At 29.7% G+C, this 15,000-nt stretch overlaps 2 protein-coding genes across 5 annotated transcripts in view; both read left to right on the forward strand.

The window, feature by feature from the left end:
- Positions 1-446, forward strand: part of LOC124955989 (zinc finger protein 236-like) — a 2,034-nt gene extending 1,588 nt beyond the window's left edge. For 2 of the 3 annotated variants that reach the window (XM_047511276.1, XM_047511277.1), the window contains exon 4: positions 1-446. This exon is cut by the window's left edge and continues 87 nt beyond it. In XM_047511276.1, the coding sequence (XP_047367232.1) occupies positions 1-76 (76 nt within the window). In that variant the 3' untranslated portion in view covers positions 77-446. The other variant, XR_007103049.1, reaches the window with a different exon arrangement.
- A 517-nt stretch (positions 447-963) lies between these two features.
- LOC124955985 (ATP-dependent RNA helicase me31b) lies at positions 964-5,620 on the forward strand. Of its 2 annotated transcripts, none has more exons than XM_047511270.1 (8): positions 964-1,319; positions 2,625-2,793; positions 2,901-3,107; positions 3,199-3,370; positions 3,448-3,598; positions 3,680-3,875; positions 3,962-4,132; positions 4,388-5,620. In XM_047511270.1, exons 2-8 carry the CDS (start codon positions 2,653-2,655, stop codon positions 4,682-4,684), a joined length of 1,335 nt encoding a protein of 444 aa, XP_047367226.1. In that variant the 5' UTR covers positions 964-1,319; positions 2,625-2,652; the 3' UTR covers positions 4,685-5,620. The 2 variants fall into 2 exon arrangements, with proteins under 2 accessions (XP_047367226.1, XP_047367225.1); XM_047511269.1 differs by having other exon boundaries at positions 964-1,301.
- The last annotated feature ends 9,380 nt before the right edge of the window (positions 5,621-15,000 follow it).

The following is a 15,000-nucleotide window of genomic DNA, read 5'->3' on the forward strand; positions in this document are numbered from 1 at the left end:
ACGATATTTAGAACGTCATTGTCCCGAAGCTTGTCGAAAATATCGAATATCCCAGAGAAGAGAACAATGTAATTAAAAGATTCGTTGAAAATGTTTAAAAATATTTCTTACGAGACATCTTTGAACATCTTTGAATTGAATTCAACGTCGTATAAAAGGTTACGTACGAATAAGTTATAATCCTTTTTTTTTCTTTTTTTTCGTTTTTCTTTTTCTTTTTCTTTTCTTCTATCATATCGATAAATAATCATCAGTTGATTTTAGATTTTATTCGGGTAAATGTTAAAAAGAATTGTTATTCATTTTATCGAATTTGTTGATGTAAAGTTGGCAAGATACTTTTGATACGTTTTGAACTATAACAACACATGCGCATGCTCAGTGATCTCCTTGAAAAGAAATCAAATCAGCTACTTATTTAAAGGGGGAAAAAAAAAAAAAACGAGGAAAAAAAAGAAAAGTCATAATTATTATTACTTAATGTATCCCATGAGGGATACATTAGAAATTCTTTAAATTAAAAATTTAAATTCTTAAGAAAAAAATGATTTCGTTGTAAATAATAATTAATTAATTAATTAAAAATAAAATGAAAAAGTGAGTTTAAAAGTACATATGTTTCTTCCTTACTTCTATCAATCGACCAACCGTAGATGAGTAACAAATAAGCTGAAAGAATTAAACAACTTTCTACGAAAATGTATTTCACTGCAAAAAATAATTAATTAATTAAATAATTAATTAAAAACAAAATAAGTAAATTAATAAGTTGTAAATAATTTCTTAATAAATGAAAAACGAAGTAATTGAAGTGATTCATAGTCTTCCTGTTAATAATCAGAACCAATCAGAAGAGAGTATCGATCGAGACGCTAAACCTGAAAAGACGGCGTTAAGATCGGCGTTGCAGCAATGGCGCCATCTATAACGAAAGATATAGTATATGTATCGTAGGAAAAGCCTTCAGGATTTCGTTTCTGAGTAAAATTTCTTCTCTCATGGCGTACGTCGTGTAAGATTTAAGCGAAGTAATAATCGTCAGCATTTGACGCAGTGCGTTAGTTGTAAATTAGAAATTGTAAAGAGGATTGGATAGTGTGCGAAGATATAATTAAAACGCGAATAAAACGTATACCGAATATTAAAATCGCGGACAATTCGAAGATATAAAGAAAATAACGCGGCTATATTTCAACGTACTGCTAAGAGACTCTGTAAAAACTTGACATTGGAACGGCCATTTTGGCGTGTTGTTTCCTAATCGAGTGCTGCGCACAGCATCGATATCCATCCATTTCAAGGTAAGAGACACGTTAACCGTAAGTATTTCTGTAATTCCAATATTTTCTTCACAGAATTGTCGTCATTATCGTTCTTTTTTTTCTACATTTAATATGAGCGATTAACAGTAACGTATGTTTTTAGAAGTTACAAGCTCTCTCTCTCTCTCCCCCTCCCCTCTTCTCTCTCTCTCTCTCTCTCTCTCTCTCTCTCCCTCCAAACGAAAGGTGTATCGTTCTTCCCCTTTTCTTTCTTTTTTTTCGCTTTCTTTTTTTCCTCTTTCTTTCTTTTGTTCAGAGCATATTCCAAGTACAAATGTCCTTCGTCTTTCTTTCTTTCGTCGATAGTACTTGGTTAAAAACCTTTCTTTTTTTTTTTTTTTTTTTTATCTTTTCCTTTTCTCTTCTCCCCTAGCTCTCTTTTCTTGTTTTTTTGTTTTTGTTATATATATATATATATATATATATATATATATATATATATATGTATATATATAAGAAAAAATAAGTACGAATTGAAATTCGTTTGTTACTATGTAAATCTGCTGCTGTGTGCTTCGATGTGTGTGTACGTACTACTTTCGAAAATTTCATTCGTTAAAGTTCGCGGTTTAATCGAATTAATATGTGTGAAGTACGGTAAATTGATGTGAGGTATGTTAAAGTCGTGGTGTTGTGTGGTACGTGTGTAATGTGCGTTAATCCGGTCCAGAAGAAAAAGATTTCCGTATATTATCGAATCTATCTATCGGCATTCTTGCTACACGTTTGGAACAAATTTAAATGAATTTTTGCTAGCCAATATTTCATTTTGTTTATATTAATGATAATAATGGTGATCTGTTATATGTATCAAATATCTCATTAATAAAACAATTAAGTTTTGTATTATCTATAATAGTTATAAATATACTTTTAATTACAGTGTTCCAATATACACACACACACACACACGGATTTGATTCAAATATAACGACTTTGCAATACGTACATAACAATATATACATCGTTGAGATCTAAACACATAAAAACACTGCTACAGGAATATTGAAGTAAATATAGATTAGAAGCACTCTATGTACATTAGAGTTTCTATTAGTCAGAGGTCTTCTCTGTTTACCTTTTTTTCCCACCGCTCCAACCACCCCATTCCCCTTTACTTTCCGTTTTTCTCTCATAGACTAATTGTGTTATATCGGCAAGACTTGTTATATACTTTTGTTATTGAACAATATGCGCGAGACATGACTAGTCGTCTCTCTAATAATCTATTAAAAATTTTTAAGATATATTATTAATGATATTTAAATTAGATGAATTATATTTTCATTTTTATTCCTGTAGGAAGTAGTTGCATTACGTCGCTTCCAAGATGATAACCGAAACGCATATGAACTCAAACCACATGCTCAATTCTGCTCTCAATACGAAAACAGAATTAGAAAAGATGGATGATGTAGGTTGGAAAGCTAAACTAAAAATTCCACCAAAGGATAAACGCATAAAGACGAGTGTAAGTGATTATTGAAATTTAAACGAGCATGTGCTTTTATATTTTTTCTATCTTTTATAATACAAATAGCATACAAACAAATATATGTATATATGTATATATCGTAGGATGTCACTGACACACGTGGTAATGAGTTTGAAGAATTTTGCCTGAAACGAGAGTTGCTAATGGGTATTTTTGAAAAGGGTTGGGAAAAACCATCTCCAATTCAAGAAGCCAGTATCCCTATTGCATTGTCTGGTAAAGACATCTTGGCCCGAGCTAAAAATGGAACTGGCAAGACTGGAGCATATTCGATTCCAGTGCTTGAACAGGTATAAAATGTTTCTTTAATTGTTGTCGCTAAATAAAATTGTTTACGCTGCATAATTTTTTATTTAAATCTAATTAAATATGTTATGTCAGGTTGACCCTCGGAAAGATGTAATTCAAGCGCTAGTAATTGTACCTACCAGAGAGTTAGCTCTTCAAACATCACAAATCTGTATCGAACTTGCGAAACATATGGATATTAAAGTGATGGTAACTACTGGTGGTACCAATTTACGTGATGATATTATGAGGATTTATCAAAAAGGTTTTTATATTTACACGCGCTGCATCATATAATTATAACCTGACAGATATCTTATAATTAATTTTGTAAACTTACAGTACAAGTAATAATAGCAACGCCAGGAAGAATTCTTGATCTTATGGACAAAAACGTTGCGAACATGGATCACTGCAAAATATTAGTTTTGGATGAAGCAGATAAGCTTTTGTCGCAAGATTTTAAAGGAATGTTGGATCATGTCATTTCTAAGTACGCTTATAGAATGAATTAGTTGGAAGAAAATTTTGATGTTTTCTCGTTGTTATTGTCATTTTGTTTCATTTTATATAGATTGCCACACGAACGTCAGATTTTGCTGTATTCAGCTACCTTTCCATTAACTGTGAAACAGTTTATGGAAAAACATTTGCGAGATCCATATGAAATTAATTTAATGGAAGAATTAACATTAAAAGGTGTAACGCAGTATTATGCCTTTGTACAGGAACGACAGAAAGTTCACTGCCTTAACACGCTATTCTCGAAGGTAATATATTATTTTTTACTCGATATTAAAACTCGAAAGAGATATCATTGATCTAACCATCGAATTATCTTTTATCTTTTGCTTAGTTGCAAATAACACAAAGCATAATCTTCTGTAATTCGACACAACGTGTAGAATTATTGGCAAAGAAAATAACAGATCTTGGATATTGCTGTTATTATATACATGCGAAAATGGCACAGGCACATAGGAATCGTGTATTCCACGATTTTCGAGCAGGGTTATGTCGAAATCTGGTAAGTCAACGAGCCAATAATATGCATACACACGATATATAATATATGCGCACAGTCTGTGGACGCACAATTATTTATTATTATTTTGTAAGCTTTGTATCGCGCGCTTTGAATTAAATTGCAAAAGTAAAAGTGCGATTGTGTACTCCAGTAACGAATAATAGGCAATATATAGAAGCATGTGAAATTTAGAAAAATTCTTTTTTACGCTTACACAAACAAACATGATAAAAGATTTGAACATTTTCTTTATAGGTGAGCAGCGATTTGTTCACACGAGGTATCGACGTACAAGCTGTTAACGTTGTAATCAACTTTGACTTTCCCAAGATGGCAGAAACATATCTGCATCGCATTGGTCGATCAGGAAGGTTTGGCCATTTAGGTATAGCAATTAATCTAATCACGTATGAGGATCGTTTTAACTTACATCGTATCGAACAAGAGCTTGGAACAGAAATAAAACCTATCCCAAAAGTGATAGACCCCAGTTTGTACGTAATAAGACCAGAAGACAATAATAGTATGGAAGAAGGTAATGTGTCCAAGTAGTTTCGATATGGAATCATAACTAAGCTGGAATGAACGCTCAAGAAAAGTTTAAAGTGTGAAAATAGTGATTGTGTCTCGTACATGTATAAGGCATAACATTGCTATGCTTCGAACTAGAAGAGTGAAATATAACTTTGGTTTGGAGAGAGAATTTTTCTTGTGTGTGCGTTAACGTTGTTTATACGAAAATTCGAAGAGAACAAAAACGAACGAAGTGTGCAATATGAAGAAGACAAAAAATTGCAAATTTCTATTATCATTGTATTAAGGATCACTCATTTGACCGATAGATAATTGAAATTTAACATTTTTTATTTTCTACATAGAGCATCTCTTTTTTACATGAACATCATCTCTAACATCGTTTCCGTTCTAGTTTTATACACCGTTAACAAAACAAAAGCTCGACAAAAATTCTCTCTCCAAGCTCGAGTTATATTTTACTCTTCGAGTTCAAAGATATATGAGTTACTTGTATATAAGAGTGATGATGAGAGAGCGTGGTGATGAGAAACAATGAACTCGATGATTTAAGTGATGCGAATGTGTTGGGTATGAGTGATATTCTTTGTACATAAATACATTTAAATGTACATAAAGTAAAACACACGTCAGAGTCAAGCCATTATCAAGAGCACAATGAATAAAATCAATATGCGGATTAACGTAATAATAATAATAATAATAATAATAATAATCACAATCGAGATCATTGCATTTTACCATAACTGTAAATACAGCATGAGAGTATCCACAACACACATCATTTTAATAATAATAAATTTTTATACAATGGTTTCATACTTCCGATATATTCCGTTGTTTATCTTTTGTTCGTTCATAAAATAAGAAAAGTGTGTGGCATATGCGATTTATCAAAACAAAACAAAAAAAAGGAAAAAAAAAAAAAAAAAAAAAACCAAGAAAAAAGTTTTACCTCGAGAGGAGTAAATCGATCTATACTCCTTCTCTTTGGCATAACTATTCGACATGTGAACAACGTTATGAATCCATGTGCTTATTAACTTTGCACTATAGATTAAAAATACTATAGATCTTAATATAAACGCAGTCATAAATTCTAAATATCATATTGAGAACTTTTATGATCATGGCTTGATTTTGCGCTCTTGTCAATGCTATTATACAACTCTGAAATTCAAATCACTTTTTCTTTCTTTCTTTTTTTTTTTTTTCTTTTTTTTTTCGCTTTTATTTTATTTTTTTTTATTTTTTTTTTACTTTTCTCCCCCGCCTTTTTTTTTTTTTTTTTTTTTTTTTTTTTTTTTTTTTTTGTTTTTTTTTTAAGTGAAAATGATCTTTTTTCGTTAATTCACAGTCGCCTTATATAGTATTCTTTCTTTTAACATAACTGGATTTTTTTCATGATTATTATTCATCGTGATTGAGAATCAGATGTTGTAAAATTGACTAGTTTTATATATAATTATTTTTTATAAATAATTGGCTGGTGGCATTTATATATGAAGATTTGGGATTCTTTCGATGATGTCTATTATTACATTTTTATGTATAATTCTAATGGTATTAAAACGAAACAAATCTCTTCACCACGTATGCTGAATAATAATGATGATGATGATGATGATGATGATGATGAGAACCGAATCGTTGTTTAGAACTTGACGGAAACTTTTACGAGTATAAAAAAAGCTTCGAAGAGTAAGATGTCTCTGAAGAGAAAATGTAAAAGTTGTCGTATAACAATTTTGGTAATAACAGTTCTAAGTATCGGAATAAAACCATACAAATACGATGAGTTAACTGCCAAAATATATCATCGGAGAGAATCCCTATTCTCCTTATACTTAATACTTTGTTTTCCATCTTCTTTTCACTCTTTTCTTTTTTGTTTCTTCCAATATCTTTCCTTTATAAATAATAATAATAATAGCGATAATAATGTGTCGGTGTGTTAGCAATCTCTTAAAAGAAGAAACACACAGAAACATCTTTCTCGAGTAGAATTTCTAATTAATTAGTAATGTCCAAAAGTTACAAAACAAAAAAACCCAAGTTTTACCCACCAGCCATAATGACTTAGGTTTACGGAATGGAATTCATACACAAGTTAATAGTGAATAGTAGATGTTTCATATATGAAGCGAAGAGAAGCTTCAATATACGAAATACCAACAATGGGAGCTATATGGAGAGAGAGAGAGAGAGCGAGCGAGAGCGAAAGAGAGAGAGAGAGAGAGAGAGAGAGAGAGAGAGAGAGAAAATACATAAAGCGGTTTAACATGCTTTTAATATTATAATATCAGTTTTGATGGATGATTTGTTTCCAAGATGGAAGTAACAAGGGAGTAATAAGTCGAAGAAGAATAAATGCTTAATTATGATATATATATATATATATATATATATATATAATAGTGCACATGGAGATACATTTTAAAATGCATTTGTTGGGCAGAAGATATATTTATATAGACGAATTAGAGAAATTTTGTTTCTTTTTTTTTCTTTTTTATTCTCTTAAAAAAGAGGTATTGGTTGATTAATATGTTAAATCGATGTAATATTTTGAAAATTACAGACATTATATTTGTAAATTTAACGTATGCGTAATAACAGAATGACTGATTGGATCGATAAGGAACTAAGCGTTTAACTTTTCATATTTCATCCAATACCAAAGGTTCGGTCAATAAATTATAATGCATATCACATTGATAGTCTTGCCCAATTGCCTCTCTTTATATACTATTCACGATTGTGAATGTTAGCGGGGTAAAATATTTAACTACTGTCGGTTGTGCACAAGAAAAAAAAAGGAAAGAAAGTGGTGTCATTACTATATTTCTATACAAACTCCAAAGTGTCTCTCTTTTACTACCATCCCAAAGCATGAAAATACTGTGATTTAGTATTATAAAATTGAATGCATTTTAAACCGTTTTTCCCCTCCCCCCTTTTTCTTTCGATCTAATTGAAATTTATCTTTTGAAATATCTCTTTTTTTCTCTAAGGACAAATAACGAGTGGAGAAACATTCAACAAATAGATTTACATATAATTCTCTTGTAAATCTATTACGAATCTTGTTCACTGTTTTCGATTTGAGTTTAAAATAAGGAGAGAAAGAAAGAAAGAAACTATGATTCTATTGCTAACATACATTATCATTCAGAAGGAATCACGTATTATGATGTATGTCTCCAGTAGAGAATAAATTGTTAGTTGTAAGGGTATATATTATTACCAAGGTAATGCAATTTTTCCACGGTTGTATTTTCCAAACAAACAAACAAACAAACAAACAAACAAAAAAAAAAGAAGTCGAAGAGAAGAAGCAGCTATTCTAATACCAATTGGCAAAAAGAAAAAAAAAACATAATGACTACGTAATATTTTCGAAAAGAAAAATTTCCACAATTGCGCTGTGTATTATATCGTCATTAATTTTGATCGTGCAATCTTCTATCACGGTTTTTTACAGGCTCTCATATATTTTACATATTAAATGTAATCATTATATTTGCATGCGATTCTATATAACGTTGATAGTAATAATGGACGAGTATCCTATTGTGCGTTGTATAAACGATTAATAGAATCGCATACAATATCATAATCATATAATACGATACATTTCCTTTTGCATTAGGTTCTATTATTTTTTGCTATAGAAAAACATAACGTCATGTCTCATTTGAAATTGAAAAATAAGAAGTGTTATGGTTTCTAAAACGATCGAAAAAAGAAGTTACTACAAAAAAATTCTCTATCGTTATCCATTGTAATAACTTTGTGATCGTTGCCCTTTGTAAACCGACAAAAAGAGAATATTTGTTGGTATTATTAATTAATATCCTCTTGTACGTTTTAAATTCTGCGTCTCTCACTTTATATATTACTTCTTTGCGAATTGTATTTTTTCTCTTTTTTCTTTTTTTTTCTTTTTTTTTATTTTCCTTTTCTACGATCATTTTTTAAAAAGAGTCAAAGTTGTATCTGGGAAAAGTAAATAACAAACGAACAAACAAAATAATAATAATAATAATAATAACAATAATAATGATAATAATAATAATAATAATAATAATAATAATAATAATATTAATAATAACAAAACGTAGACGTCGATTGTGTCATGTGAAAGTTTATTTTTTCACAGACATAAAGAGCTTCGTGAAGTCTGAAAAAAAAGAAGAAGAAAAAGAAAAAAAGAAGGAAGGAGGAAATGATCGATGAAACAATAGTTTTCTATTCGTTAAAAATAGACTGAGATGACTGCTTGAAGCTTAGCGTTCGAATTTTTTTAACTATAATTAATTATTACTATTATTATCATTATTATTATTATTATTATCATTATTATTATTATTATTATTATTATTATTATTATTATTATTATTATTATTATTATTATTATTATTAATATTATTAATATTATTATTATTATTATTAACATTATTATTATTATTATTATTATTATTATTATTATTATTATTATTATTATTATTATTATTGTTAAATACAAATGCTATTCTCGGTTTAAGTTTAAGTTTGACTCTTTCTAAACTATGATGATATATACTATTGATTTATTGTAGAGTCGGGATTATCACGTAGCATTGATTAGCAATGCTGAGTTTATAATGATCCGAAGAAAGTGTGAGTTAATTCAAAAATAAAATTTGAACGTTAAAAATAATCTAATAAAAGCACATAACAAATATTTATATGACAAATCGTGATTCGTTTTCTTATATACACGTAATTATTAAACTATTGGCATAAATATTTTGTTAATGAAAACAAAAAAAAAAGAAGGAAAAGAAATTAAACAGTTATATAGCGAACAAAATTTTTTAATCATTTTCATCGAGAGACGACACTTTCTTCGGATTGGAAAACTAGACGAAGGTATCTCCTTGAAATATCTTTTTCAAGGGTATCTTTCAATTTTGATCGCGAATAAAAATTTACGGTTGCTAACTTTTACAATGTAAAAGTTTCTTTTTTTTTTCTTTTTTTTTTTTTTTTTTTTTTTTTTTTTGAGAAACAGAGAGGAGAGAGAGAGAGAGAGAGAGAGAGAGAGAGAGAGAGAGAGAGAGAAATCGAACGAATGATCGAATGTAAAAAAAAAAACTAAGAGATGGATTAACATTACGGGTTAAGAGAGAAAAAGTATGGATAAAAGCGTTAAAAAACAAAAAAGCAAAAAAAAACGAGAAAGAATGAAATGAAATAAGATCCTTTAATAACATCTTTCTCCAAAAAGGAGTTTTTGTAGAGAATTGTTTTTTAAAAATTTGTGAAAAAGCGAAAAAATTCATTGAACAACTTTTGGATTTTTGCGTCTTTCATTTGAAAACAATTCTGCTACAATATAGCGCTGTTCAAAACAGCGATCTATTAAAAAACATCGAACTACGTGCGTTAGGGTTTTCTTTCGAAGAAGGTTTTATATAGGCGAAGTATTAAATAAACAAATTAAATAATTAAGAAGAATGTAGGACTCTTACGGAATGTCGTGTGTGAGAGAGAGAGAGAACGAGTCGAGTTTTATTTTGTCGCTAAAAACGCACGTAGTTGTTGTTGACGATGTTGAAATTGTAATTTCGATAATCGTCTTGGAAAAAAAAAAAAACAAAAAGACAAAAAAACAAAAAAAAAGATATATTTACAAATTTGAAAAAAAAATCGTAAAAAAAATTAAATTGAAAAGAAGTCGATATTAGAATCGCGCAAACATCTGATTTTATTATTTTTTGTTTTGTTTTTGTTACTCGGTATGGAGAAATTGGCGTAAAAAAAGCAAGACAAAAAATTTCACAAATTTTTGTAACAAATATAATTTTGTGATCGTACATTATTGGAAATTTTTTCAAAGTCACACGGGACAGAAGAGAAAATTTTTTCAAATGTTAAAACAAAAAATTGTTGTTAACGAACCGTGTATAAAAAGAAAAAAATAGAATTCTGATAACGACGACTTGAAAAAAAATGATATAAAACCAATCAACAAACAAACAAACAAACAAACAAACAAACAAGTATAAGTACATCGAATTTCGGCCGGTAAAGAAATCGCAGCGCGAAATTATTTGTAATTCTCGTATATACGTATATAAATAAAATAAAATAAAATAAAATAAAATAAAATAAAATGAAATAAAATAAAATAAAATAAATAACGTGGCTATGTGTGCCTTAAAAAATTCTGATGGAGCAAAAAATAATTTAAAAAAATGATCGATCCTATGGAGAAATTAAAAAATAAAAACAAGCAAAAAAATTAGAATCGACAAATAATTTCGCGTTGCCGTTGCTTGCTCACTCGTACAGGGAAAAAAGAAATGGAAACAAAGAAAAATGGCCGATTTGTATACTATAAACAAATATACAACGTACATGCATACATACATACATACAACATACGTAAACATAAACGTATACACACGTTACACGTGCATATGCCCGCAGGAAATGCTTTGTATTTTTAATTTTTCTTTTTTTTTTGGTTGATTGTTATTATTTCATACGCAAAACTTTTTCATTAAAAGTACCAATTCGGAAATATCACTGATAACTGATATAAAAAGTATATCGATGGTAATAACAATGATAATATGTACTGTTCTTCCTGGTAACAAAAAAAAAAAAAAAAAAAAAAAAAAAAAAAGAAAGAAAGAAAAAGAAAAAGAAAAATAACGTTTATTTCTTAAAATCAAACAAATAAATAAATAAAAATTGTAAAGGTGAGTTTTTTGAGCGTTATTCGCGTCCTTTGTTCATAAACGATATGTATTTGTGTAAGAAGGAATATGATTTGATTTTAATTTATGTTTGAAAAAAACGCCTAAAGCTCACCTAATTAATTAACCGTTCATGATGACGATGATGATAATATGGTGAGAACAAACAAACAAAAAAGAAAGAAAAAAAAATAAACACAAGTATTATGTAACAAATTTGTTTTCGAAGAAAGGAACTAGCAACACAGGCAACCCGTTCCTTGATAATAAAAAACAAAAAAGAGATGAAAAGAAGTTCTGATCCAGTATTTTTAACCTTCATTTTATATATACGTGGTGTGTATGTGTTCGCGCGTGACTTAAAAAACATAATTTGAAAGAGGTGAAATTTTAAAACCCATTTATTATTATTTAAAAGATAATTATATGAATTTTTATTTGATATTATGAATGGAATAAATTTTTAACGATATATAGAACGAATAGAAAATCAATAGAATGATTTTATTTGATATTATTATTAGAAGGAACTTGGTAGAATTATTTGGAACGTAATAATCCATTTTTATTTGATATTATTAGATAGGGAACGTGTTAGAATTATTTAGAACATAATTATAATGTTTCTTGTTAGATATTTTAGACATTATATTAATTTATTAAGTACTTAATTAGGAAAATTGAATCAACGATTATATAGGGACAATTTTTTTTAGAGAGTTATTTTTTTACATGATTTTTGAAGAAGAAAGGCGTGTGCGTGTGCGTGTACGTGCGTATTTGTCCTGTCTCACTCTCGGAAACGATTAAATCGTCGTGTTCGTAAGCCCTCGTGAATTGTCGGTCGTTATCGTAAAAATGTCGGTTCGAACGATCGGATCTGTGACGCGAAATACCGATAGCACTGTGCAAACTGTAATGCCGTTTCCATAATCGTCACGTAAAGACGACGAAGCTTTATACGTATGTACTCAGATATGTATATATATATATATATATACATATACATATACATATACATATATATGCTTCTGTTTGGCAAATTTCGATTAGTTTCAAAACGTTCGATCGAATAATAATAATATCCTTATCCCGTCTAGACGATTGAATAATACGTCTTATTTTAGTACTGACGATAAATGCAATTATTCCACGAGTATATATATATATATATATATATATATATATATATATAATTCTATCTAAATATTTATATCATCAGCATTAGATTATTCATTTTTGGAGGTTAGATATAAAAATTTTCACTCATTTTGCGATATTAATTAAAAATATCGGCAGAAGGATATTGATAGTTCCTTTTTTGAAGTTGGCAATAAAAATTCTTATATTTATTTTTATCAATACGTCAATGAATAATTTTTGACATATTAGTAGACGTTAAAAAATACGAATAATAAATTCTTATTTATATTGATTATCCTAACCTAACTTTTTATAGAATCGTTTGAGAAGAGCTTGACCTATACTACTTGTTTTTACGGTAAACTAAGAAAAGGGATATACGCGCGTTGTGTGTAGCCATACAGTGCAGCTAACGTACGCTAGAACGAACAATAGAATCGCGATAACATTGTCGAGGAAATTTCAAAGTTATAAGAGAGTACGTCGCGGCAGATGCTCCTTTTCGAGTCCCTTTATCGATTTTATACGATCAGCAAGTCTGAGCCTATCGTAAAAGTTAGTATCTAAAAAGTGACACTAGTCTCTCTCTCTCCCTCCCTTCTGCCCTGTAAATATCTAGAAAATATATTCTTTTCGTGGACATTCAGAATTCTATTATTATATTTCATATGTATATGCAGTGTATGAAAGATTTTCATTGAATGTCGTGATCAAAAAGAACAAGAAGAAAAAGAGGTATTCATTTTGAAAATTTTTCATTATGTTTCGTTCAAAGGTTAGAATGAAACTAACCTATCCTTTACCCGTTCATTCATATTAATTCGTGAAACGTGTATATATAATACGCGCGTGTGTATGTGTGTGTATAGTGTACTAACGTTTCCATTAAAATGTAATAATAAAACTAACCTATTCTTCATTCGTTCATTCATATTAATTCATGAAACGTATATATAAAGGGTGTACCCAAACGTTTCCATTAAAATTTAATAATAAAAGTAAACTACTTTTTACGAATTGATTTGAGAAATGTATACACAAGATGGACCAAAATGTTTTCATTAAAATGTAATAATGAAAGTAAATAATTTTTTACAAATTGATTCGTGAAACGTATATACTAGGTGTACCAAATGTTTTCATTAAAAGGTTATAACGAGATTTCCCTATTCTTTACTCATAAATTCATATCAATTTTCTTAAACGTATATACAGGGTGTACAAAATATTTCCATCAAAAATTAATGACAAATCTAATCTATTTTTTACGTATTGCAAGAAAAAAATCGAAAAAAGGTTAGGATATCCCGTGCATACATATGGACACGTATATACGTGAGTAGAAGGTATAGATGGAAGTAATAGGAAGTAGTATAAGTCAACGACATCGTCGACTTTCGGAGTAAACCAGTCCTCTTCTCTTCTCTTTCCTCTCATCCCTCTCATCACTTTCAACGTCTGGCTGCTAGCCGTTCGTTCCTCCTCAGTCGTCGTCTATCGTAAATCGATAAAGGCGTTCGAAATCGTATTTCCGAGTAACACCGTTCGAATGTAAAGTTTCTCTCTCTCTCCTCCCTCTCTCTCGCTCTCTCTCTCTCTCTCTCTCTCTCTCTCTCTCTCTCTCTCTCGCGTGCTTTTGGGACTTAATAAGTGCGCGCGCGCGTGCGAGAGAGATAGAGAGAGAGGAGAGAGGAAAGGGGAGAAAACGTCTAGCTTGATAAGAAATAAGGAGAGAAAGTAATCGAGAAGGGTTGCGAGAGAAAATGCTACTCCAAGTACGAGAGCTTTCAAGCCAAAGCAACCGAAAGATAAACAACGAGGGTGCTTTTTTCTCTTCCCTGGACTAAACAAAATGTTACCTACAAATCTTTCATTTTACTTTTTTCTCTTTTGTTTATTTTTCTTTTTCCTTGTGCTTTCCAGCGGCTGATTTGCAAAAATATCGAAAGAACATCTTTCTTTTCTTATTCAAATTTTCCTGACCTATACATTGCTTCTTGTTTTTCCTTTTTTGAAAGAAAAACAAAAAGAAAGGAAATTTATATAAGAAAAAAATAATTTTATTTATTACAAATCCAATTCATATAATAACAGATGATTTGCTTTCGTTTGTTACTATCGGATAGCTGCTACTCTACGAGAAAAGAAAAAGAAAAAAAGAAGAAAATAAAAAAAAACATGACATACCCCCGCAAACAAAGAAGGCTCTAACATAAATTATCAATTCAGATCAAACGATTATCAGAAACGAGAGACAAATAGAGAGGGAGAAAAAGCTGCAATTTTGTGAGCCAGCTAGGTAGGGTAGTACACGTGCACGTACGCGTTTACGCTTGGGACGGCAGATACCATTCTTTCTGTATTGATGCTAAAAGAAAGAAAGACAGAAAGAAAGAAATTCAAAACGAGCAACAAAGACAGAGATAGAGGAGATAGTTTTCT

This window comes from Vespa velutina, chromosome 20, assembly GCF_912470025.1.
Source record: "Vespa velutina chromosome 20, iVesVel2.1, whole genome shotgun sequence".
NCBI lineage: Eukaryota > Metazoa > Arthropoda > Insecta > Hymenoptera > Vespidae > Vespa > Vespa velutina.